The 23,626-nt window shown below is 38.5% G+C and overlaps 4 protein-coding genes across 4 annotated transcripts; 2 read left to right on the forward strand and 2 right to left on the reverse strand.

Moving 5' to 3' along the window:
• Window positions 1-15,144: 15,144 nt before the first annotated feature.
• On the forward strand, window positions 15,145-15,828 carry CABS01_09702 (uncharacterized protein; the record flags this gene model as incomplete). Its single annotated transcript, XM_060543059.1, has 1 exon — window positions 15,145-15,828. The coding sequence occupies one exon, from the start codon at window positions 15,145-15,147 to the stop codon at window positions 15,826-15,828; it is 684 nt and encodes a 227-aa protein (XP_060399757.1).
• Window positions 15,829-16,011: 183 nt separating this feature from the next.
• Window positions 16,012-17,118, reverse strand: CABS01_09703 (uncharacterized protein; the record flags this gene model as incomplete). The annotated part of the gene is made up of 2 exons (XM_060543060.1): window positions 16,012-17,000; window positions 17,109-17,118. The coding sequence occupies 2 exons, from the start codon at window positions 17,116-17,118 to the stop codon at window positions 16,012-16,014; spliced, it is 999 nt and encodes a 332-aa protein (XP_060399758.1).
• Window positions 17,119-17,619: 501 nt separating this feature from the next.
• CABS01_09704 (uncharacterized protein) lies at window positions 17,620-18,494 on the reverse strand (the record flags this gene model as incomplete). The annotated part of the gene is made up of 2 exons (XM_060543061.1): window positions 17,620-18,175; window positions 18,235-18,494. The coding sequence occupies 2 exons, from the start codon at window positions 18,492-18,494 to the stop codon at window positions 17,620-17,622; spliced, it is 816 nt and encodes a 271-aa protein (XP_060399759.1).
• A 2,047-nt stretch (window positions 18,495-20,541) lies between these two features.
• Window positions 20,542-21,847, forward strand: CABS01_09705 (uncharacterized protein; the record flags this gene model as incomplete). Its single annotated transcript, XM_060543062.1, has 4 exons — window positions 20,542-20,626; window positions 20,701-20,819; window positions 20,897-21,651; window positions 21,724-21,847. 4 exons carry the CDS (start codon window positions 20,542-20,544, stop codon window positions 21,845-21,847), a joined length of 1,083 nt encoding a protein of 360 aa, XP_060399760.1.
• Between the last annotated feature and the right edge of the window lie 1,779 nt (window positions 21,848-23,626).

The raw sequence follows: 23,626 nt of genomic DNA on the forward strand, positions 1-23,626 counted from the left end.
ACTAAAGCTAAACGTATGGGTCGTAGTTCGGATCGTAAAAGAGAATTGTATTACTAAGCTACTCGCGGCTAAGTAAATACTAGATGTCTAAGTATAATATACCGTTCTAATACTACTTCTAAAAGAGCTATAGCGGATTTGTTAAATCCTTAAGGTAGTTAATAATAAGGGTAGCTAAGATAAGGTAATAAGCGTACGAGAATTCCCTAGTTAACTAGTTAATAATAATACCGCCTAGCTTTTTAGCTATTTAAGCCTCGTTAAAAATAATCCGTTACTAAATCCGAGTATATCCCTTAATAAAAGACTTAAGCTTCTATTTAGGGATATAGACGTTAATCTTCTCTAACTCGGTCTTTTCTATGTACTTATCCTCTTTAATATACTTAGTATTAACGATAGGACGGCCGTTCTAGAGATTATACTTATAAATCTTATTGGTATGTTTATATATTACTTTACTAAGTATAGCGCGCTTAATCTATTTACCGTACTTACGGTTTATAAACCGAATGCCTATATAAACTTAGTATATAAGTCGACGGGTAGTGGTATTAAGTGTAATAAAAATCACGATCTTAGACGTTTATAAAATAATTATTAGTTACTAAGCAGGGTATATAAATTTTATAGGTATAAAAATCGAAGCGCTAGCCTAATTTTTTATAGTTATAAATCTCGCTAGGCCGAGGATCCGACCCTCGTACTTTTTATAGTTATAAAAAGTTAGACGCCGAGCTAAGATTTATAGTTATAAAAAATCGTAGGCGTGGCTCGTAAAAATAGAAAAAAAAAATCCACTATATACCTCAATATTCTTAGGGTCGGCGTTAGTATAAAGCTAAGAGTTGAGCTTGCGAGACGAAATAGTAAACTATAATTGCCTATCCTTCTTAGAGGTATTAATCTTATTGCTATAAAAGATCTTAAGCGTAAGGCGATCGGTAACGGCCTAAGCCTTTTACTAAAGCTAGCTAAAGTTCGTTATAGGTACTATAATAAGGGTTGGGTAATAGCGCTTTTCGGTAGCGCCCTCGGGGTCCGCTTCCCGCTCCTCAAGGCACTTATAGTATGCGTACTATACTATAAGAAGTATCGTAAGGGTCTTATTAGTACTTACTACGTTAATAAGGATAAAGCTGCTCTATAGTCGCTACTCCTACCTCTATATTTAGTTGGTATTTATAAATTAAAAAGGTTAGTCGATAGATCTATTATATTATATTTTATAATTATAAAAAATTAATATTTACTAATAGCCTGCGCAGGGTACGCCTTAAAGTTAAGTATTAATAGGTTAAGCGATATATTTTACTAGCTCTTAAAACCTATAATATCGGCTGTCTTAGTAAGGTTTTCTAAGTTAGCGTCGAGCTTAATAAAATAAATAGTCTTATTAAGGGAGTAGGTCTTATAAGCGTAAGATAGCTCTACGTTAACTTTAAGTACCTCGATCTAGGTGAGCTTACCGTTCTTAGACTTCTTTACGTTATTATAAAAATCGTAGTAGCCGATTTAGAAAAACTTAGTAAACTCCTTAACGTCTAGCTCGGGGTTAAGCGCTTTTAGGGTATACGACGTATCCGTGCTGAGAGTAAGAGGAAACTCTAGCTCTTTTCGTATATAAGCGATAAGCTCTAGGGTAGTAATATTATCCGCAAAGTTAATCGGAATCTTAAACTTCGTTAGGTTTTACTTAACTACCTTAATAATATTAACTAAGCCCTATATTGTTAAAATCACCTTATTGTACGTATTAACCGTCCGCTCTGATAAGTCGCGATCGTTTATAAACTAAATAGACGATCGTATAGTTTTAGCTAGCGCGCCGCGTGATTCTATAAGCTTACTTACGACGCTAAATATATAGCGGTTTATTATATTACTAACCTTTGTAATAGCCTCCTCTTTTTAAATGATATTAGCCTCGTTACCCTCCTGGGCGTAAAATATACGTAAGTTTAGCTTTACTATCGGGATATTCTTAGGGCATATTTTTATTTAACCTATACGCCGGGCGTTATTAAACGAGACTAAGAGGATAGTATAGTACTAATCCTTAAGGGTAAAGCTGACGATAGCGCGAGGATTATCGGATAAAAGGAAATAGTACTCGTACGTATCGATATTGTTAGTAAGTTTAATATTATCCTTTAGTATCTTAGTTAAATAAAGTCGAAGCTATAATAAGGTAGTATATAGGATATTTTTAGTAGCGCAGGGGTCCTCGCCCGCGTTATTCTCGGAATCTTAGTACTGGGTATAGCCCTATATTATACTTTTAGTTACTCGTTTTATACTAGTGTCCTTGCGCGAAAGCAGTGCTAAAAGAGTAGGGTATTCTCTCTTGCGTACGTTTTATAGCGTAATAATAACCTCGCGATTTATAAGCGTCTTATTAGCGTTCTCCTAGCTATCTATATATAGACGTATATAAAGCTCGCTAATGTTAGCGCCTATTCCGGGTTATATAGTTAGCGTTTAAGTTTATATAAAGGATCTAACTTTTTATAGTTATAAAAATCGAAGTATAAGGCCGACTTTTTATAGCTATAAAAACTAAAGTACTAGCCTAACTTTTTATAGCTATAAAAATCGAGGTATAAGGCCGACTTTTTATAAGTATAAAAATCGAGGCATAAGGCCGACTTTTTATAGCTATAAAAATCGAAGTAAGGACTTAAAAAATTTTACTAAGTCTAAAATACGATTTTTATGACTATAAAAAATTAACGCCTTACCTCGATTTTTATAGCTATAAAAAGTTAGGCTAGCGCTTCGGTTTTTTATAGTTATAAAAAGTTAGGTACTAGGGGGGAAAATCGGCTAAGTACGAGGCTTAACTTTTATACTTATAAAAAGTTAAAGGCTAGGATAGTAAAAGTAAGAGAAAAAGAAAAAGGGAAACGTACTAAAGGTATTTATGGCCGTTATTATAGAAAACGGGTTAGTAAAATTTGCGTAGTATAATAAAAATGTATAATTTAATGCAAGCCGGGTGTCCTAGACCTTACCTATAAGAATCTCGCTTAGTATATTAGTAAAAGTACGATCGGCTCGTATTTTACTAAGTTAAGTAGTTATTAGCTTCGGCTCCTTATCTCGTTACTCGTCGTTTTTATAAAAATAGCGATTATACTAGTGAGGAGGGTAATTAAGTAGCTAAAGGTATTAGTAATAGACGTTTTTATAATTAAAAACGTAAACGGCGTTAATACTACGTCTACTTATACTCCTCTTATTATTCGTCTACTCTAAGGGCTCGTAGTAATCGCTATTTAAGAACCCGTAATAGCTAATCTTAGTACTTGATATAGCTATCTTTTTCTTAGAGCGCTTAGGGTTTTTAGTAATATACTTCGGTAGGACCTAAATATTCTATATACTACCTCTACGACTATTTTTATCCTTATCCTTATTAGCTAACTTTAAACTCCTACGGCGCTTTAAACTAAGTAACTTTTCTAAAATAGAGGCTACTGAGCCGTTCTAATTATTAGTATCGGTATTATACTAGTTTTTAGCCTCGTTAGTAGTCGGGGTTTTTTTATTCGCACTCTTACTAGGCTTTATAGGGCGCTTTTGTTTTTATAGAGGGTTCGCTTTTTTATTAGCTCGGTTTTTAGCCTTTATTTACCTCTTAGTTATAGGCTCGCTATTAGAAGGGATTATTAATAGGCCGGCAGCTTTGATTTCGGGGGCAGATTTGGTATCGGAGTCTATAATCGTCTTATGGCTAAGGGGCTCTTTTGGGTTCTTATGCTTCGGAGGTATTTTTATGGTTAGTGCGCAACGGGGGTATAGGATTAAGAGAGGAGGATGGGGACTTTTTATAGCTATAAAAATAAAAAGGGTTAGTGCTAGAAGAAAGAGAGAAAGGTAATTATTTATATATACCGTAGAGTTTAAGGAGAGTAGTATTGCTTAGGTAAAGGCGAGGAAAAAGAGGAGGAAAGGAGCGACTTTTTATAGCTATAAAAGAGTCTTATAAAAAGAGAGGGAAAGGTTAATTTTTTATAAATATAAAAAATTAACGCGAGTATTAGGGATTTACCTTAGTAGAATATTAAGAATTAAGGGTTAAGTAAATTCTGCGAGAGGTTTTAAAAAAGAGAAGTTAAAAGAGGGGGAGGAGGGGGAGGGGTTTATATACTCTTAGTAAGCCGCCTAAAAAGTAAAGTAACCGCCCTCTAGCTATTTAAAAAATAGAATAACCGCTTCCGGATAACTGCCGGTTATCGACGTACCCTTACGTAAGAGCGCGCTAAGTACCGATTAAATAAGGAATTAGTTTTTCTGGTTTCTATTCCTAATTAAATAAAAGACGGAGTTCTTCTGGCTACTAGCTCTAATTAAATAAAAAAAAATAATTTTCCGAATTCTTAACTCGTAAGACGTCTGCTTTTTATAACTATAAAAAGTTATATTATCGCGGTAGCGATTTTTAGCTTAAGTCGGTATAAGCGATTTACGGTTATAAAAGGTTAGAGAGATTCCTCGGTTTTTATATTTATAAAAAGTTAGCCTATTACTACTTCTTTTTAAACTTTTATGTATATAAGAATAGACTTAGTTTTCTTAATAAACTCGACCGATTTTATTATATTATATCTTTACTAATAAAATATTTTATATAAAGAGTGTACGAAGTATCTCTAATAATATAAGAAAATAAAAAAAAACTCTTATTCTAAAAAAAATTCCACTCTCCCTATCCTATCGATTTATAATAAATTACCTCTCTGTTATAATTTTATAATAGAGGCCGGATAACGTTATAATATACTCGTATAATAAGGATAAAAAAGTTTAAAGTATTTAGGTTATAGATAATCTTTTGTTTCTAAGAGATCTAGGTAATTAGTTCGGGTCTTATAATTAGACGTATAGAGGGATCGGTTGAGCGCGGCGCTATGGTAGTAAACGGGGCCTCGAGTGCGTAAAGGGCGTTATTAGTTTAGTTTAAGAAGTAGTAAAGGACGACGGCGGCTAGGTTTTTAAAAAACTACCTAATAGTATATAAGTCGGCCTTACGACTAAACTTTATATAAAAGTCCTAATACTACGAGAGTATATAGCTATAGTAACTAGAGTATACTTAGAAACGCACGGTAATAAGCTAGTCCGTTATAGCCTCGACGTGCGCGCCTTTAACTATAAGTTTTATTTTAAAATAGTCTTTAAAATAATATCGGTCGCTTAATATATCTGGGTAAAAGATCTTATAAAAGGGGTAAGAGCTACTCCTCTTTAGGGTTTAGAGGAAGGTTATAAGGCCCTACGAGCTATTATAGGCCGTAGCTACTTACTTAAGCTTTTTATAATCCGTAGCCTCTTGCTTAGCCTTTTGTGCGTTAAGATATGCCGTAGTAAGCTAGGTTTGATTAGGAGTCCGTAAGCCGAGCGGGTTATATTTAATAGAGGATAGGGTAAGCTAAGGGGCCTATATTACTAAGGTAGCTAAAAAAGTAGGGCGCGGCGGCTGCGTAGGCGTCGTGAGGCCGAGGCTCTATATTTAGTTAGTATAAGCTGGTAACGGGGGCGACTAGGGCTAGTTAGTATAGGAGTTAGTCTAGTACGGTTAAAAGCCCGTAGCCGGTAGCGCGGGTAAGGTTAGTATAACTAGCGAGTAGCCTATAGGCTATTATTATTATTATTACTAGAGCTGGGCGGTAGTAGTAAGTAGCGACTCGTAGTTACGGAAAACGGGTATTAATATAAAAAAAAGAAATAACGACTACGATTATTATATACGAGTAGCCGGTATAGAAGTAGTAATATACTTATCGCATAGCGCCTAGTTAAACTAGTCCCTATAGGTTAGTACATCGGGGTCGCTGTTAAAGTACTTAACTAGGGCTTAGCGTTTATAAGTCGCGTTTATAAAGTATAAGAGGCCCGGGTCCTTAATTATAATATTAAGTTTAGAAATAATAATAACCTAGTACGGCTAACCGGTACGCCCGGCGCGTCCGGCTATTTATATAAAAATAATAATATTAAAAGGTATGCTTAGGTAGGTAACGAGGATAACGTTTAGCTAATTAATACTAGTGCTAAAAATAAAAGTAGTAGTAATAACCGAGTCGTTCTTAAACTACTACGTATACGCCTTAACCCGGCTAGTATCTAAAAGATATACGTAGTACGATAGGTAGTTTATGTAGGTAGCGACCTAGTTGTATAGCTTTACTGTTTTATAGTATAAAATTACTAAGTTAGCTAGCTAGCTACTCTGCAACCTCTGCGTATTAAACTACTAGTACCTCGTAACGAGGGCCCGGACCTCTTTTAGTAGGCTATTTTCCTTATTATCGCTAGTAATATACTTATAGCTAATATTCGCTTAGTTCGTAAGCGTACGGATAACGACGGGGTTAGGCTTAATATAGTAGTTTTTAAAGAACTGCGCTTAATAAAATAGTAGTAGGGTCGCTATAATAAAAATATAGCGGGGATAAATAGTTACTATAAGGACGCCGAGCTATAGTATTTTTAGCCTAAAGCCGTTTTATTAGTTAAAGTCGAAGATTATATAGGCCTCGTTAATAATATATATATCGACTTAGGCATAATAGTTAAGGCACGAGATATACGTCGTCTATTCGGATCTTATTAAGTACTCTAGTAATACGATTATAACGCTAGGTATTACTAATTACTACGGGGATAGGATCGAATCCTAGATTGATCCTATAACCCCGAGCTCGTATAGTTTTGATAAAGTCTAGTACTATAGAGACTTAAAGAGGATTACGAGGACCTTTATACTAGTTAGTATAGCTATAGCCGGTCTTAAAAAAGCTATACTCTTCCTAGCCCCGGTACCCGTAACGTAAATAATATTAGACGACCCTTTAAAAATAGCTTTAAGTATAGAGGACTAATACGGCCGCAGCTTAACCTTAATATTATTATTTATAATAGCGCGCGCGAGATCGTTATTAATATCTTACGAAAAGTTCCTAAACCTTATAACCTATTCCTATCGAGTAGATGCTATATAATTACTATCGCTATTGCTTACGAAGTCCTCGCTAATACCGTTATTAAAAAAGTCGTCGTTTTTATTTCCTAGGTCTAGGACTACGCGAGGGTCCTCTTAGTAAACTTATAAAACCTTATATTATTATTAAGAAGTATACCTAAATCTAAAAAATAAGTACGTTACTAGCTTACCGTTAAATCCTTTTTTAATATAGTTAATATAGGCCGTTATCGAGGAATATACTACCTATAGGTCCAGGATATCGTCCGCGTTTAGATCTAATATTAAATTATTATTAATAATAATAAAGGTCGACTTTATATTAATAAAGCGTTTTATAAAAGTAATAGTAATATAGTAATAGTTGTAGACGTTAATCTCCTATCCTAAGCTAGCTAAGGTTATGCGCTTAAGGTATACTATAAGACGGTCCGGGCTCGAGTAATATTTCCTTTACTTAGAGAACTCGTCCTATCCCGTAATTATTATATTACTAGTCTCGTCTTCGCTTTTATTAGAGGCTATATTTACTTATAAAATATTTATATTAGCTTTATGTCTTATGCGTATTAAGAGGGCAATTTTTTATAGCTATAAAAAGCGGCGAGAGAGGTAACTTTTTATAACTATAAAAAGCAGTAGTAGGGTTAACTTTTTATAGTTATAAAAATATAAAAAGGACTTTTTATAATTATAAAAAAGAGCTCTAGAGGCTAATTTTTTATAGCTATAAAAAAGAGCTTAGGGGCCATTTTTTATACTTATAAAAAATTAGATATGTACCTTATTTTTTATACTTATAAAAAGTCGGATATATACTTCTTTTTTATATTCCTTTTTATATTTATAAAAAGTTAGATAAGTACCTCGCTTTTTATATTTATAAAAAGTCGTGGCCGTACCTCTTTTTATACTTATAAAAAATTAAGTTTTTAGAGGGGGGGGTTAAAATAAACTTAGCTTTACTTACGTACTAGCGCGGGTTAAAATTGTTACGAGCTAGTTAGGCTAGAAGTAAAGTAAAGCGCTAACGGCGTTTTTAAGCTTTATAATTATAACGAGCTTGAGTACGAACGAGCGAACGAGCTAAATATAAAAGACGGTAATATAAAAAAGCTTTAGTAGTAAGAAGTAGTAGATAGGCTTTAGCTACTTAACCCTTATAAAGCTCTTATAATAAATAGTAAAGAGCTCGACGGTACTATTACGGATAAAGACGTTGCGTAGGTTGCTAATAAGATTATTATTAAAGTAGATAGAAATAAGCTTAATAGTGCGCGCTAGCTATCCGCTCGTTAAGTAAATAGTAATTAGTAAAGCGTTAAGTAAGTTATTAACGGCGTTAAAGTATATAGTAATATTATTTTTTATAATACGGCCGTTTTACGTTATAGGGCCGAAGGGATTATTAATACCGGGGTTTATTATCCTCTTAGTTACGTAGTCGTTACTAGCCTCGACCTAGTTAGTATTACTTTCGTACTAAAGGAAGTTATAACTAGTCGAGGAGTTACTAATATTATTGTATACCTAGGCTAGTAGCGGGAGCTATGGTAAAACGTTATTAAGGGTAGCGTCGTAAATACTTTTAGTACTAGTAGGTAGTAGTATAAATAAAGCGGTAAGTAGCCGGTCGGTAGCGTCGTTAATAATAGTAGCGTAAAGGCTATAAAAGGCTTAGAGTAAGAGGTTATGTAACTTATATAATAGGGTAGGTATACGTATAACTAGATCGTTGCTCTAGTATAAGGCGTCGCTTAGCGAGGTACCGTTAGTCTAGCTAATATAATAGAGGTCCTCTTATTATTAAAAAAGCTACTATAGTGGTATTAAGTATCCCCTCTTAGCTAGGTCGGGAAGCGTAACGATAGCTATAGTATATATAATAGAGTTAAGTAAGGTCGGAATAGGCCCCTAGGGCGCGGGCGCGTACTTATTAAAGAGGTAGCGGTAGTTAGCTATGGCGTATTAGAAAATAATAATTAGAGCGATTTTAATATTACTGCTTATATACTTATTATACTCTATTTATTAGCGCTAGGCGTTCTTAGATTTAATTATTATAAAAGCTATAGTTAAGAGTAATAGTAAATAAAAAACGTTATTATTGAGGCGCTAGTTGAGTAGGCTTATAATAGTAGCTACGAGTACCTCGTTAAGGGCGGTGCGTACGTTGTTATTATATATAGTAATATTAAAATTAATAGTAAAGAGCGCGGTAAAGGCCTCTTTAATAGCTACGGGTAGTATTACGGGCCTAATAAAATAGTTCGCTACTGCTTAGTACGGTAGCGAAGCGAGGTTATATACTATAAATGAGAAAATCTTAGTAAAAACGGTAACGTAATTAATTAGCGTGTTTAGTAGTAAGTAATAAATAAAGTAATGGTTGCGCTCGTAGCTATCCGTCCTCTAATTAAGCTTATAAAGGACCGGCTAGCTTTAAAAGCGAGCTATATTAATAAGTGTCTCGTTAATAATACGGTAGAAGTAAGTCGTATACTAATTAGTAACCTTAATTAAGATAGGTAGGAAGTAGGCGAGGGTATTAGTAAAGGAAAAGTAACCCTATAAGTAACGTACGAACCCTATAGCGTTGAGGAATAAGTTAAGCTCTGTTAGTAATATAGCCTCGATAGGCTAATTGGCTTAGTAGATGCGGAGTTAATAGCGCGCGTTAGCGAGGATAGTAAGTAAACTCTCGCGAGGTACGTTATTATTTTTACTTTTAGCCTCCTCGTTCTTAATTTAAATAGTAGCGTTGGGTATTTCCTAGTTGCGGGCTACTACGTCGCTCTCCTCGTTTACCTAAATATAAAAGTACTTAGAGCTGTTACTAATTTTATATCCTTATATCGGGAGCCCTTTTACTGGGTCGCTTTAATAACTATATATATTCTGATAGTAAGTAAAGTATATATTCCGAACTCTTATTACGTATAAGTAAGCCTAGTAGCCGAGGCCGTTGTAAAATAGTGGGAAGAAAGAGAGGTAAGGGAAGTGGTCGGGGGGATCGGGTTGTGAGCTAACCTATTCGGAGTAGGTAAGGGACCGGTTGCGGGCGTTAGTTAAGATAAGCTTAAAAGCCCGTTAGATAGTGTCGTTAATAGTATCGCTATTATTATAAAAGAGCTTAGGAAAGTATCTTAATAAATAAGCTAGGCTTACTCGTAGTTAGGGCGGGATATAATATTTATACTTTTAGTAAAAGATAATACCGAGTACTAGGACGGTAAATACCAATCTGTTAATATCGTAATAATTAAACTCGGCTTAAAAATATAAATTAGGATTAATATTTATGATATATATTTTCTGTCTAGGGTAATAATAGTACTTACTATATTATAGGGGTAGGTATAGGGACGGGACGGGACGGGTAAAGCGTAGCGCCCTCTTTTTATAAATATAAATTTAATAATATAAGTTTAAGTAATCTAGGTAGGTACGAAGTACGGGCGCGAAGTATAAGTATAAAGTATAAGAAAGTACGGGTCGCCCGTAATATCGTATCAAAATAGTAACTAAGGAATAAGTAAATCGATTATACGCTAGGCGTAATAGTCGAGAGGAATTAAGAATATAAGCATAATAAGATATACATAATAACTAATAAATCGTAATTATAAAATAGTCGTAATTATAAAATAGTTATAATAAAAAATAGAACGGATACGGGCGCGCGCGTAAATATTCGCTATAAAATAAAAAAAAAAATAGGCTAGTTAAAAATAGAAAGAAAATAGAAGTTAGAAAAGAAAAGGGGAAATATATAGGCAACCGTAAGAAAAAAGGTACTTATAAATAAAAAGAGATTAGTAAGGCGGGCAGGGCAAGTAGTAACGTACCTAACTAAAAGTATTAAGTAATATATAATATTAAAAGCTACCTAATTTCATACCTTCTTAAATAAGTAAAAATAAAAAAGGTTTAATTAATATCAGCTTACGTAAGCAAAAAAAAATTCGTTTACAAAATCTTATAATAAGTAACTTAGTTAAGCAGTATAAGTTAATTATATTTTAAGAAATAATAATATATCCTAAATAATAAATAGCATTTAAATCTTTTAATAACTATAAATTATAAAGTATCTATATATATAATTAATATCAAGTTAATATAAGTATTTATTACGTATATTTATACACTTCTAATATTTAAAGTTATATATCTTAAAAAAAGGTATTTATACGCTACTTACTTTAACTTTTTATAGCTATAAATTAAGATAGGAAACTTTTTATAGTTATAAATCTTAAGAAAAGTAGCTCTTACGCCTCTAAATTTTTATAACTATAAATCTTTAGATAAAAGAGCTATACGGCCGCTTATTATTAATTTTTTATAGCTATAAATCTTAATAAGTATAAGCTCGCGAGCCTCTGACTTTTTATAGCCGTAAAACTTAATAGCGAGCTATATAGTCGCTCGCCGTTAATTCTTTATAACTATAAATCTCGCTAGTAGGTCGTATGCTAGCCGATCGCTCGCTACTAATTTTTTATAACTATAAATCTCGAGATAAGAGAGCTATACGCTTATTAGTCGCTTACCGTTAATTTTTTATAGCTATAAATCTTAATAGCGAGCTATATAGTCGCTTATTATTAATTTTTTATAGCTATAAATCTTAATAGCGAGCTATATAGTTGCTCGTAATTAATTTTTTATAGCTATAATTTCCGGGCGGGGGGGTTTGGTAGTAGTATACGCTGTAGATTTTTTATAGCTATAAATCCTGCCTACTGCCCGCGATTTTTTATAATTATAAAAAATCGTACTGCTGCTGCCCGCGCGCCCGCGCCCTAGTAAGTAAGAAAAAAGAATTTAAAAACCCCTAAGTACGTACTTTAACAGAGTACGACGTTTACGCTTACCTAAGATTATATATACTTAGGCTCTTTTTATAATTATATTATTACGTTTATAATAATAAGGATATTTTAAATAGGGCTTATTTAATATACTATTTTATAGTGTTTTTTATACGAAGCTTATTACTTATTTTTATAGTAATAATCTAGTTTACTATTTAGGTACTCGTAGACTTTTTTTTAATCGGTTTATAGTTATAAAAAAGAGGCTTTTTATATTCTTATTAACTTAGACGTATTACCGGCCGCTTAGTAAGTTATTAAACGAGCTCCTTATATTAATACTATTTTTAGTTTCGATTTTTAATTATTATTTTTATTATTTTATAAAAGTAGGTTATTATTAGGCTTATAGGGTTTATTAAACTAGCTATCTTAGTACTATTTACGCTTTTATATATACTTTAACCTCGTACGTTTAGTAATTAGTTATTAATAAATATCCCGTTTATAATAAATAGGGTCCTCGGGGTATTAACGGGGTAACTAGCCCGTAAGGGTAATCTACCCTAATTATCTTCTTTATTTAGCTTTTTTATAAATACTAGTATTTAAGTAGGACTTACCCTATAGTAAGCTCGTTTTTTTAAATAAAATAGGGTTAAGTAGTTAACTTTAAATAGTTATAGCTCGTTAGTATTAACGGCTTTTTATTAATAACTAAGCGTCGTTTTATTAACGTTCCGTTCGTTTTTATAATCTATTATTACTTATACTAGTTATTTTATAGAAGTAAAAGCTTTAGAATTATAAGAGATTAGGTTATAAGTACTTAACTAGCGAGGTTATAATATAAGTATAAGTATATTATAAAACTAAAGCTTATAAAGTCTTTTATAAGAGCTCTACTTCTTAAGAAGTTCTTTTATAATACGAACCGTATACTAGTTGCTAAGTTATCGGCATCCTATTACTAGCCGTATTCCGAATTTATTATAAAGTCGTACGCTAACTAATTACTTATTACTAATTTTTTATAATTATAAATCTTAATAATAAGCTATATATTAACTAATCGCTCGCTATTAATTTTTTATAACTATAAATCTTAAAATAAGAGAGCTATATACTTACTAATTACTTACTAATCGCTTATTATTAATTTTTTATAATTATAAATCTTAATAGCGAACTATATAATTACTTATTATTAATTTATTATAATTATAAATCTTAATAGCGAACTATATAGTTACTTATTATTAATTTATTATAATTATAAATCTTAATAGCGAGCTATACGGTCGCTTATAGTTAATTTTTTATAACTATAAATTCTAAGTAGGGGGGTTCGGTAATTACGTATATTATAAATTTTTTATAATTATAAATCCTACTTACTACCTATAATTTTTTATACTTATAAAAAATCGTATTATTATTATACTTATACTTACGTACCCCCGCACGCCTATATACTCGTACGCCCGCACCTTAATAAATAAAAAAAAAAAACTTAAAAACCCCTAAGTACGTATTTTAATAAAATACGTCGTTTATGCTTACCTAAGACTATATATACCTAGAGTATTAACTAGTCTTTTTATATAATAACTAGTTTTTTAATATTATATCTTTTTTTAAATAAAAAAGGTCCGTATAGCCTTAATATATAACTAATAAAAACCCGCGCTTTAATTAGAACTAATTAAAATCCTAAAAATCGTATATATTAAAATTAGGTTAAAGAAAGTATAATTAAGTATAATAATAATACTACGCGCGTTTATAATAAAGTTAAAAAGGGGTTAAAAAATAAGCTCCTAGTATATTAAAAACTTATAAGGCCTTTTTAAGGCCTTATAAATAGTATACTTATATTTAATTATAAAACTATTATGGGCGAGAAGTAGTAGTTTTAAGTATAAGAAGTAATATTAGGGGTAGGTTATAGGCCCGGGTAAGACACTTCTAGTAAGTACCTCGCTCGGGTAATGCGTATAAGAAGTATTTAGCCCTTAGTTATAAATATACTATTATCGCTAACGTATTAATTAAAAAACTAAATATAGCTCTTAAGGCTAGAGTTACTATTATTATTAATAGCTCTATAAGTAATATTATTTAGAATACCATTACCGCGGCAGGACGGCTACTAGCTAAAGTTATTAACTTTATATATAACTAATAAACGACGGCCTTTATATTTAGGAATATTAAAAAAAGTAGTAAATTCGTTATTATTAGTATTATAAGAGGGAGTGCCCGCGTGCTTATAGTTCTATTTATTTTTATTTCTAAATTACTTTTTAAAAATATAGTTAGTATTATTAAGTACCTCCGTAAGGTTACCGAGATTACTTAGTTTAGCTAGTTAAAACCGATCTTTATTATAAATATACTTTAGGAATAAGCTAATAAGGCTATATAGCTCCTCGGCGCGGGTAAAGTTATAAAAAGACTAGTCTTAGTTTACTAATAGTTAAAATAGAAATATAATTAGTAATAATAAATATATAAATAGAATTTATAGAATTAAGTACTACTTATTAGACTTTATTAGCTTAGGATAACTTATTTAATAAATATACTCGTGCTTTTAGGACGTTACTATCTCGTATTAAACCTTATAGCTATTATTATAAAGTATTAGTACTAGGGAACGTCGTAATTAGGTCGAGCTATTATTAGCGCTTAGTATTAATAACGTATATAACTATAAGTTAAGAGTTAAGATAATAAAAAGCTAGTATTGTATATAGCTAGTAATAGTATAAGACTTAAGAAGACCTAAAGGGAGGGAGAGGAGAAGTAAGATAATAATAATAATATAAAAAAGTAAGGCAAGGCGTAGTTAATACTAGTTAATATTTATAAGGTTCTAATATTATATTTTCTAGACTTTTTCTTAAGTTACTTACCTTTTTATATTATCGCTATTTCTCCTTTTTTTAGTATTATTAGTTTTAAAATAGTCTCCCTTTTCTTATACCCCCTATGCTATGTTTTTTTAAAAATATAATATTAGTATAATACGTGCTTCTCACCGTCTTTAACCTAACGTACTTCGATCCTGTGGCTAGAATTCCCCTATTAACACGGTGTATCGTTCTAGGCGACCTAATATTCGGTGAGTCCTTCGATGCAGTTAGTTAAGGAAAGACTAACGCCTGGGTCTCTATCATTATCGACGGCGGTTACTTTAACATGCTCAGTAGTCTCCGTAGGCGGCTTCCCCTCGTGAACCTTATCCTCCCATTCATGCTCCCTAAGGACTCCGCCACTAAGTACGTAATGCACAACAGATTAACCGGGGAGAAACTCGATTAGCGGCTTGAAATGGGCGACTCGGCACATCGCGACCATTTCTTCTCCTATATCCTGCGCAAAGGTGGCAACGAGGTTCCCAGAGCAGAGCTCGTGAACCAATCTAGCACGCTGATCGTGGGCGGCTCAGAGACGACGGTAACATGCTTGCTTGCTCTGGCTTACTACCTGCTCAAAGACAGAACACGTCTTGACAAATTGAGCGAAGAGATGCGAGCTGCGTTTGGATCTGTTGGAGAAATCACGAGCGAGTCTGCGTCCAGGCTGCCTTACCTCAATGCCGTGATCGAGGAAAGCTTGCGGATATTTTCGCCTGCCTCCTTCGGACTACCGCGCACGTGTCCTGGAGCCATTATCGACGGACACATGATACCGGAGGGTGTTACGGTGAGTGTCGATCAGTGGGCTATATCGCATAGCCCACAATATTGGAAGGATCCGTACACATTCATACCGGAGCGCTGGATCGCTGATTCGTATGGAGACAACAAGGAAGCTAGTCGACCGTTTTCGAAGGGGCCAAGAGCATGTTTGGGGTCCAGTTTGGCGTATCTAGAGATGAAGATTATAGTGGCCAAAATGGTCTTCTTGTATGACTGGGAGTTGGTTAGCAAAGAGGTGGACTTGATGGGACAGGCGCGCCTGTTTTTGATGTGGAAGAAGCCTGCGTTGATGGTTCGCTTCCATCGTCGATAAGACCTCTCAAAGAGAGACTGATGAGATTGAAGTAACAAGAATTGGTTTAAAGGGGTTTACTACACATGACGATCGTAGTATTGAGCTTATCTCTCAATACCAGGCATGGGCTGATAAGAGATTGTTTCCACGGCCAATCCAAGTACCAGAACACCGTTGTTGCTGTGAAACGTTTTGGCTGATCTATTGCATAGGTACATCGCCGTGTGTAGGCCTAATCTGTTGCGCAGGCCAGCGTATCAGCTCCAAATACTCCGGCGGTAGATGCCTCTCGATCACACCAAGAATAGCCTCTGGTACCGACTCGATTCTCAGCCAGTGCCTTTGATCCACGCGGCTTATCAGTACACACCAGAAAGCCATCATGACCAGAGTCTCAGGACGCTTGCGTTCAGTCATGTCTTTCAAGAACTCCTCGGATACCGCGCCGCCGAACATCATCGCTGAAACCTTGCACGAGGCATCGCCGGCTTTCCCAGCTATTTTGAAGCATTTTCTCAACAGCTGGAAGTCCTCCTCGTACAGAGGTCTGGGGTCTGTTCTGCGCGACAGAGCTGAAAGTTTTGCCTCTATTGACTCAATTTCTGGCTCCCACTCAGGTCTCTCTGGAGATGGAGGGCTGTCAGCCCAGGTGTCCAAAGACGACTGCAGAGTTGTCCATGATGTGCTGGCTTCCAAGGGACCTCTCAGCTGGCGGACGAGTGTTGCGCAGCCGCGGACGGGGAAGATCCACTCGGGAGGTCCGGAAGGGTCGCTATTGAATAAGAGGGAAGAGGGGTCTTCGAAGGAGGCGAAATAGTAGTTGGACATCAGAGCCGAGCAGGCGAAAAGGGCGTGCACTTGGTGTGCGGCTACTTCCGGGGACAACGCATCGCGGAACTGGCTAAAAGCTTTGGCTTGGTGGCCCCATGCCACGCGCTGGTAGTTGATCGAGCTGCTGGGGTAGAGATGATGGAGATGGATGGCCGATACAGCTAGGACTTCGTGCAGGAGGTACGGAAACTTCGGTGCCAGGTTGGGAAGGTCCGATTTCCATGACATGAGCAACGCCTCGTTTTTGAGAGCAAGGCATGGTAGTGTGGTCGTCAGGAAATGGTTGAAAAGAGCGAAGTCAGAAGCTTCAAAAGAGTTGATGATGGTTGAAGGGCCGCTGTTGTCGATGGGTTTTGAGGCTAGAGAGTAAAGCGGGGAATTGATAGAGGTCGTAGACTCTGCTGACAGGCTGCAGGCCAACGAAATCTTGTTACAACGACCACATGGAACCTGTTCGTCGCACTTACATATGCGCATGCCAGAGTCATTGGAGTGAACTTGAGTTCGAAAGTGATATCCAAAACCCGCTCACCTTGATCTTCTTAGCCTTACACTCCTTGCACCCGTTTCGTGACTTGGTGTGCGACCTACGAGAATGGCCCATGTTTCTACTCAACTGTTACCGCAGTAGCAATAATGCGGTCTTCATCGAGAATGTTTTTTTTAAAGAAAACCCCCCTCTTGTCGAGTGAAGTTGGCCCCGCAAAGCGTCGCTGATCGTGACAATGTGCGTCTAGGAAGATTGCGTCAGCGGCGCTTACTTCAGAATAAGACACCGTTTTTTAATGCTTCGGAACCAATGAGAACAAATCTTGGGCAACTAATTTTGGGCCTGCGTCTATCTTCTGGCTGTAGCTGAAAGAGGCCTAGTCTGACAAGTGAACGCTGATATCAAGTTGGCCGCAACAAAGGTCCCTTCAAATCCACAGCTCCCCCCCTTCGAAATATTCGTACACTATAACAATATGCACCCCAATCCTATTTCCGCTCATAGGCCTGTCGTTGCTCCACGTCCAGCGTCCGTGTCTCTTGATCAAGCTTCTTCACATTCCTGGCCAGGATTCCGTTGATCACCAGAATGAGCGTAGCAGCCAGCTCTTCAAAGAGATACAGCCACACCTTCACCATCACAGAACCCGTCGCGGCGCTGAGCGAGCTATTCTCCGATGCGACATATGCCAGCGTCGCGATGACTCTCACGCCCACAAACGGCAGCGCGAAGAGGACCGCTGCGAGGAGCATGATGGCGGCCTTTTTCTGAGGGCGGCCATTATTACGCATGTAGCCTTCAAAAACGGTCAAGGCGGCACCTGCAGCGAGAGTTACCCAGCTGAGGAAGAGAATAACGGCGCCGACCTTGGCGAGGGTCCAGCCTTTGGAGACGTCGTCGAGAGAGGCGAGGTTCATGAGGCGGGACATGCCAATCGCGATGAGGACGACGCCGAGCATGGTGAACATATGGAACATGAGGACGAAAATGAGGTCTCGCTTGTGATTTGCGCTGCGCTTAGAGGGGCTGATGTGGTAGAATCGACTGGAAACTGCAGCATTAATTGTGTGCCAGAGTCTGATGTGCTGAGATGGGTAACTAACGCTTCATGTAGAACACCAGAAAGTGCGAGTAGGAGAGGTGACAAGCCGACGCTTGAGACGATGGTGGCGCCGCTGCTCTCAGGGTCGCCCAAGGCCATGCCTGAGCCGATAATCTTCAAACTGCAAAATATGAAGAGATAGCCCCATCCGAGAATTGCCCATCCTCGTACGCCGTGTTTGAATGTGACGAATAGTGTGGGGATAGAAAGGGTGATGAAGATAATGAGGACGGCGAGGGAGTATCTGTCTGAGACGGCCATGTCGTCGACTTAGATTAGGAGCAGCGTGTAGAACTACAGGGGGGGTTTCTTGGGGAGAAGTTGAAGCTTGGTATAGTTGATTCTGGAATATTCGATGATCAAGTGCTGCCCAAGGCTGAGAGGAAATCTTTGGAAGATGATGTGTGATGGAAGGCTTTCCGACATGGGAAAGCCAAGACTCTTATATTTTTGTAGCCGAGCGCAATAGCTAAGTGAGTGAGCGACAAGGCTCTGGTGCAACATGGACAAGATGCTTACCGATCTAGATGCATCTTGGTCTATCATGTAAAGCAAGGCAACGGCCAACAGCGCCCCCATCACTGCCTCACGGTACTCCTGCTCTACATGAATTCGATGCCTGACGCGGACAATGTGGTGCCTTACGCGGAGAGACCAGATCCATCGCAGCCCTAGCTGACGGCTGACGCAGTCCAGCGCTGCGGTCAAAGTTGGGGTCAGATCTGCGCTGTGGAAAGGTGACAACGAAAGCAAAAGGGACTTTGGTGCTGAGAAGTGTCGATTTGCGAGAAAAGACGGGGCCTTGGCATGAGCTTAGCATTAGTCTACTCCGTACCGATTTCCTCTAAGGGGTCTGAAGCTGCATAAGCGATTAGTGCCTAAGACGGCCGTTTGGATGCCTTATGCGGTCGCAAAGCGAGCAAAGCGATGAGAGCGACAGGCAATGCACAATGTGGCGCATGGCGGCACACTAGCGCGGGCATGCTACACTGCCCAGTTGAGCAGTCGCAGCGAACATTCGTTAGTTGTGACGTTTTCTTGAATTACATGGTGCTTGTGAACGTGACCCGGCTCAATTATTGTCTAAGCAATAGGAGAGCACTCAGTTCCATATGTCTCTCCACATCTCCTTGAACCCGTAATGAGGAGCTTTCGGCCGTATGCTCGCAAACCAGGTGGACTTTGCTACATTACTACGTTTTGCTGAGTTGATGTCCGCTCAACCTGGGCGTCTGGCAGCTTGACAAGCTCAGTCATTCGTTCTGCAAACTCAACAAAACCCACCGCATCGAGCGGGATTGCGGGGACATTCACTTAGTCACTTCCAAAATGGTTCGCGATTCAACCTTCTCAAGAGTCCAGTCAGCTTGCTGACAGCGATGCTACAAACGAACTGCAAATTGCAACTAATCTCCAGCTTCAGCTCTTATTTTCCGGACATTTTCGTTGCACAGACGGAACGTTTGCCCGAACGTGAGGTTGGCGGCAGTAATAGCTGTTCGGTAACGGCCCAGGTCTCTGCACGAATGATCCTGATGTACTCTGTTGGTATGCTTGGCTTGGTGAGGGCTAGTGCTGGAGGCACAGTAAGTGCTTCCTTTGGCTACCCTTCCGCAGATTTTGGATGCTTTTTGGGGGCGCCAAAATCACCTGCAGAACATACTCTGGAGGCCAGAACCTGCAACAACTACATGCGTACAAGCAGTATCGTACCATTACGTTCATCATCAAATCCTCGGAGCGCTTATGACGACTGATTCCAGGTATTCCCACTGTATTGGCATGTATGAGGGGAGGCAACACTTCCAAGAAGCCGATTCGGAGCCAATGATATCTTCGCTGGTCACGCGCCCAATTGGCGTGGATTCCGTCATAAGCAGCCCCTGCATTAACCTTGACCAATCACATGAGACTTGGGTCGTAGCGTTATGTTGTGCGACACCATGCCGCCTCACTTTTCATTCCTCCGACGTTTGGATACATGTTGGCAAATTACTTAGCCAGATCGCGGCGCTGATCAATGGCAGGCTTCTAGGCGCGGAACGCTTTCAAGCAAACGACTCACCAAGAAAGCATTATTCGGAACCTGAGTTGCCAAGGACGCCTCATATAGTTACTTTGTCTTCTATTCCCCCCTATTTTGACTTCCCCCGATCATCTGTCTCTCCCTTTTCGTATTCTCTTTCTTTCATAAAAGCTACGGGAGTTGTGGATTCAGAGGCATCTTTCTCTATATATGAAATCGGAATATAAGTGAAACAGCCAGCATACCTCAGTCGACTACACAACTCGCCCCAGCGTCGATACCATGCCTCTTCATATTACGCAGAGGAAAGAAGGGATTTTGGCGGAGATCGAAGGGGACTTCCCCCTCGACCTGGCAATCTACGGAGGTAAGGATATCAAGCACCGACTACACCTCGCAATGTGATGATCGCTAGTCTGACTATTCGGCACCCAAACTTAGTTTTGCCAATCGGATCGAAGATTGTGACGGCCAAGTCTTACGGGGATTCGGTGTGGACCCAAACGGGGCGCATGACAGTTGAACTTCCCGACGGAGATGTGAAGCAATATTTCCTCAAGGTATCTTGCTTTATTTCCCAAAATACCTGAATACTCTTCACTTGAACCTAATGTTCACCATTGACTCTGGATGACAGTTAGCAGTCGCCGAAAATGGCCGACAGCTATGTCGCGGTGAACACTATGCCATTAGTCTCATCAACGCTCTTGTTCCCGGTATGGTACCTAGGGCCGTAGCCTGGGGCAAGTATTCTTTTAGCCCGCCAGATACTTTCTTCTTCATCGAAGAGTTTCATGACTTAGACATGAGTCTTCCCAATCCCAGAAAGCTAGCGCAGCGAGCAGTTCAGCTACATAGCCAAGTCTCCCCAAACAGCAAATTCGGCTTCGAGGTTGCTACTTTCGACGGAATCGCTCCACATCCTGAAGGCTGGGAAATCAGTTGGAGGGTATATTTCACTCGGGTTCTGCGCAAGTCAGTAGAGACAGATGCCGCGGCAAATGGAATTTGGCCCGAGTTATCTAAAGCAGCCGAGCACCTCCTGGAATTTGTCGTCCCGAGTCTTTTAGACCCATTACAGCTTGGACCGAATCCTATTGAACCCCGTCTCATCCATGGAGATCTTTGGGGAGGCAACATTGGCACAGATGAAGAAACTGGCGAGATCATCTTCCTTGATGTCGGTTGTTTCTACGGGCATAACGAACTAGACCTCGGAATGTGGAGGCGATATGGTGCGCAGAACCTAGGTCAACGCTACCTTGACGAATACAAGCGCATATTTCCACCATCGGAACCACAAGAAGGTTTCGATGACCGGAACAGGCTTTATAGCATGAAGTTCGATCTCAATGCATCTGCTGGGACGCCAAACGAGAAAGCCAGAAACACGTGAGTACAATGCTGTTACCTCCATACACTTTTGATGCAATTCGATAGTTGTCTAATGGTTACGAGCTATAGTGCTTTCAACAACATGCTTTATCTCATCGAGAAGTACATCGACACGCCGGTTGAGGGCTTGTCGAAATATGATAAAACCAAAGACCCCTCTGCTGGCAGTGGTTACATATACGCGAATAAATAAGCCTCCCGCTTAGTGCACGGATTAATCCTCCAAGTAGTCCCAAGACTTTTTTCTATTTCCTACAGTTGTCCTAGGTGGCATCCTTCTCATAGCTCTCCGCTTCCTGTTCTTCGTGAGGTCTTATCAGGCCATGTTTGATGTCATTACAAATAAACCTTAGGATGTGCCATAGCATGTAATTGATGCGACCGTGAGCTGTCTATGGTTATCCCTTGATCCCCTAGTCGACAGAAAATGATTTTATCTCAATCACAGAAAGCGAACATGAGTAGTAATGCATCCTCGCGCACTTTGCAGTTCTACTTAATTCTTTTCGTGAAGGGGAGAGTATCCATCTGTACCTAAGATTCGTGTTTTGAGGAGTGTATCCTCGAACTCTCCAGTTACAGCTGGACTCTGTAACTTTGATCTCTACTCGTGGTGCTCATCAAAAGTTCGATGAACTATATCGATTCGAGTTCTGAACTGGGATCTCAGAATGTACATGTAGAAGCATTTTATTTCGAATTGGGCAGTTCGCACTCATTTCTAAGAACAGTAAGGCTCGCCACATGTTGACAGCGTCTTCTGTAGTGGCGACTGCAAAGGCACTCAGATACAGTCATTCGGGGCATTTTAGATCCCGACAGATTCTAATTGCCTTTCTCCCATCAATCTGAGCTTCATCTTACGCCTAAAGAGACCCGGCGGCTACAGTGTAAGTTGATCTTTCAATAGCACACACCTTGGCAAGGCGTTGCATTTCTTGTTCCAGTGGCCATACCACATTGAGGCGCGAAGTGTTGAGTAGTGACAAGTTGGTTGTGATGCATGCGAGCAAGTGAGCGGGCGTAAACGCACCAGTCAAAGTCGTGGATGTGATGAGGTGACTTGCATACATGATGCAAGTTGAGGAAGAGATTGGCAATTTTCTAATTTTGGCAATACGCCATGCGCTAATCAGACCACTTTGGAGGAACAAGTACTTGGCGGAAACAAGGACGCGGAGAAAACGGAGGCAGTGTGCCGCTCTTAATTGTGAAGTACCGTGCCCACCTACTGATAGATCACAAAATCAGTGAATTCGATCGGCCAGCATAGTGATACTGCCAGATGGACTTCTCGGCTGGGCTTCTGTTGTTAGCAGGCAAATACAACTCGTACCTCGGCTCAAGTGCTTAGATTGTCATTGATTCAGCCGATTGCGCCAAATCTCAAATTCGTCGTTTGGAGAAAAAGAATTCAAACACCTTCTCGAGACTTAGTCCCGCTCCTTAATGCAATTTCGTACTATAATTTACTAAGACGCAGCCACATCATCTTCAGCGAAAACTTTTCTATCTTCAATCACCAGCTAGGTCAGATTGCTCTAGTGTAGCTGTGATCGGCTGCGGACAATGGGGCTCGAATCTCATCCGAGTCTTCGCCGACTCTGGGACACTGAGCGCTGTCTTTGACGTCAATCAGGCCAGAGCCAGTGATGCTGCGGAGCTTCTACGAGCCACCCATAACCACCTCATACCAACTCGCGACTGGGCCAGTATTTTAGCTGATCCGTCTATCACCGCAATTGTGATTGCAACGCCTGCAGCTTGTCATGCAGATATGGCTGTCGAAGCTTTGACTGCTGGAAAACACGTCCTCATTGAAAAGCCTTTAGCTCTAACTGTTTTGGAGAGCAAGCGAGTACAAGCAGTGGCTCATCAGACACAAAGAATAGCCATGGTCGGCCATACCTTTCGCTACCATACAGCCTATCAAGAGCTCAGGGACCTTGTGAAGTTGGGAGTTTTAGGAAAG

This window comes from Colletotrichum abscissum, assembly GCF_030869225.1.
Source record: "Colletotrichum abscissum strain IMI 504890 chromosome Unknown Scaffold_24.1, whole genome shotgun sequence".
NCBI classification, from domain to species: Eukaryota; Fungi; Ascomycota; class Sordariomycetes; order Glomerellales; family Glomerellaceae; genus Colletotrichum; species Colletotrichum abscissum.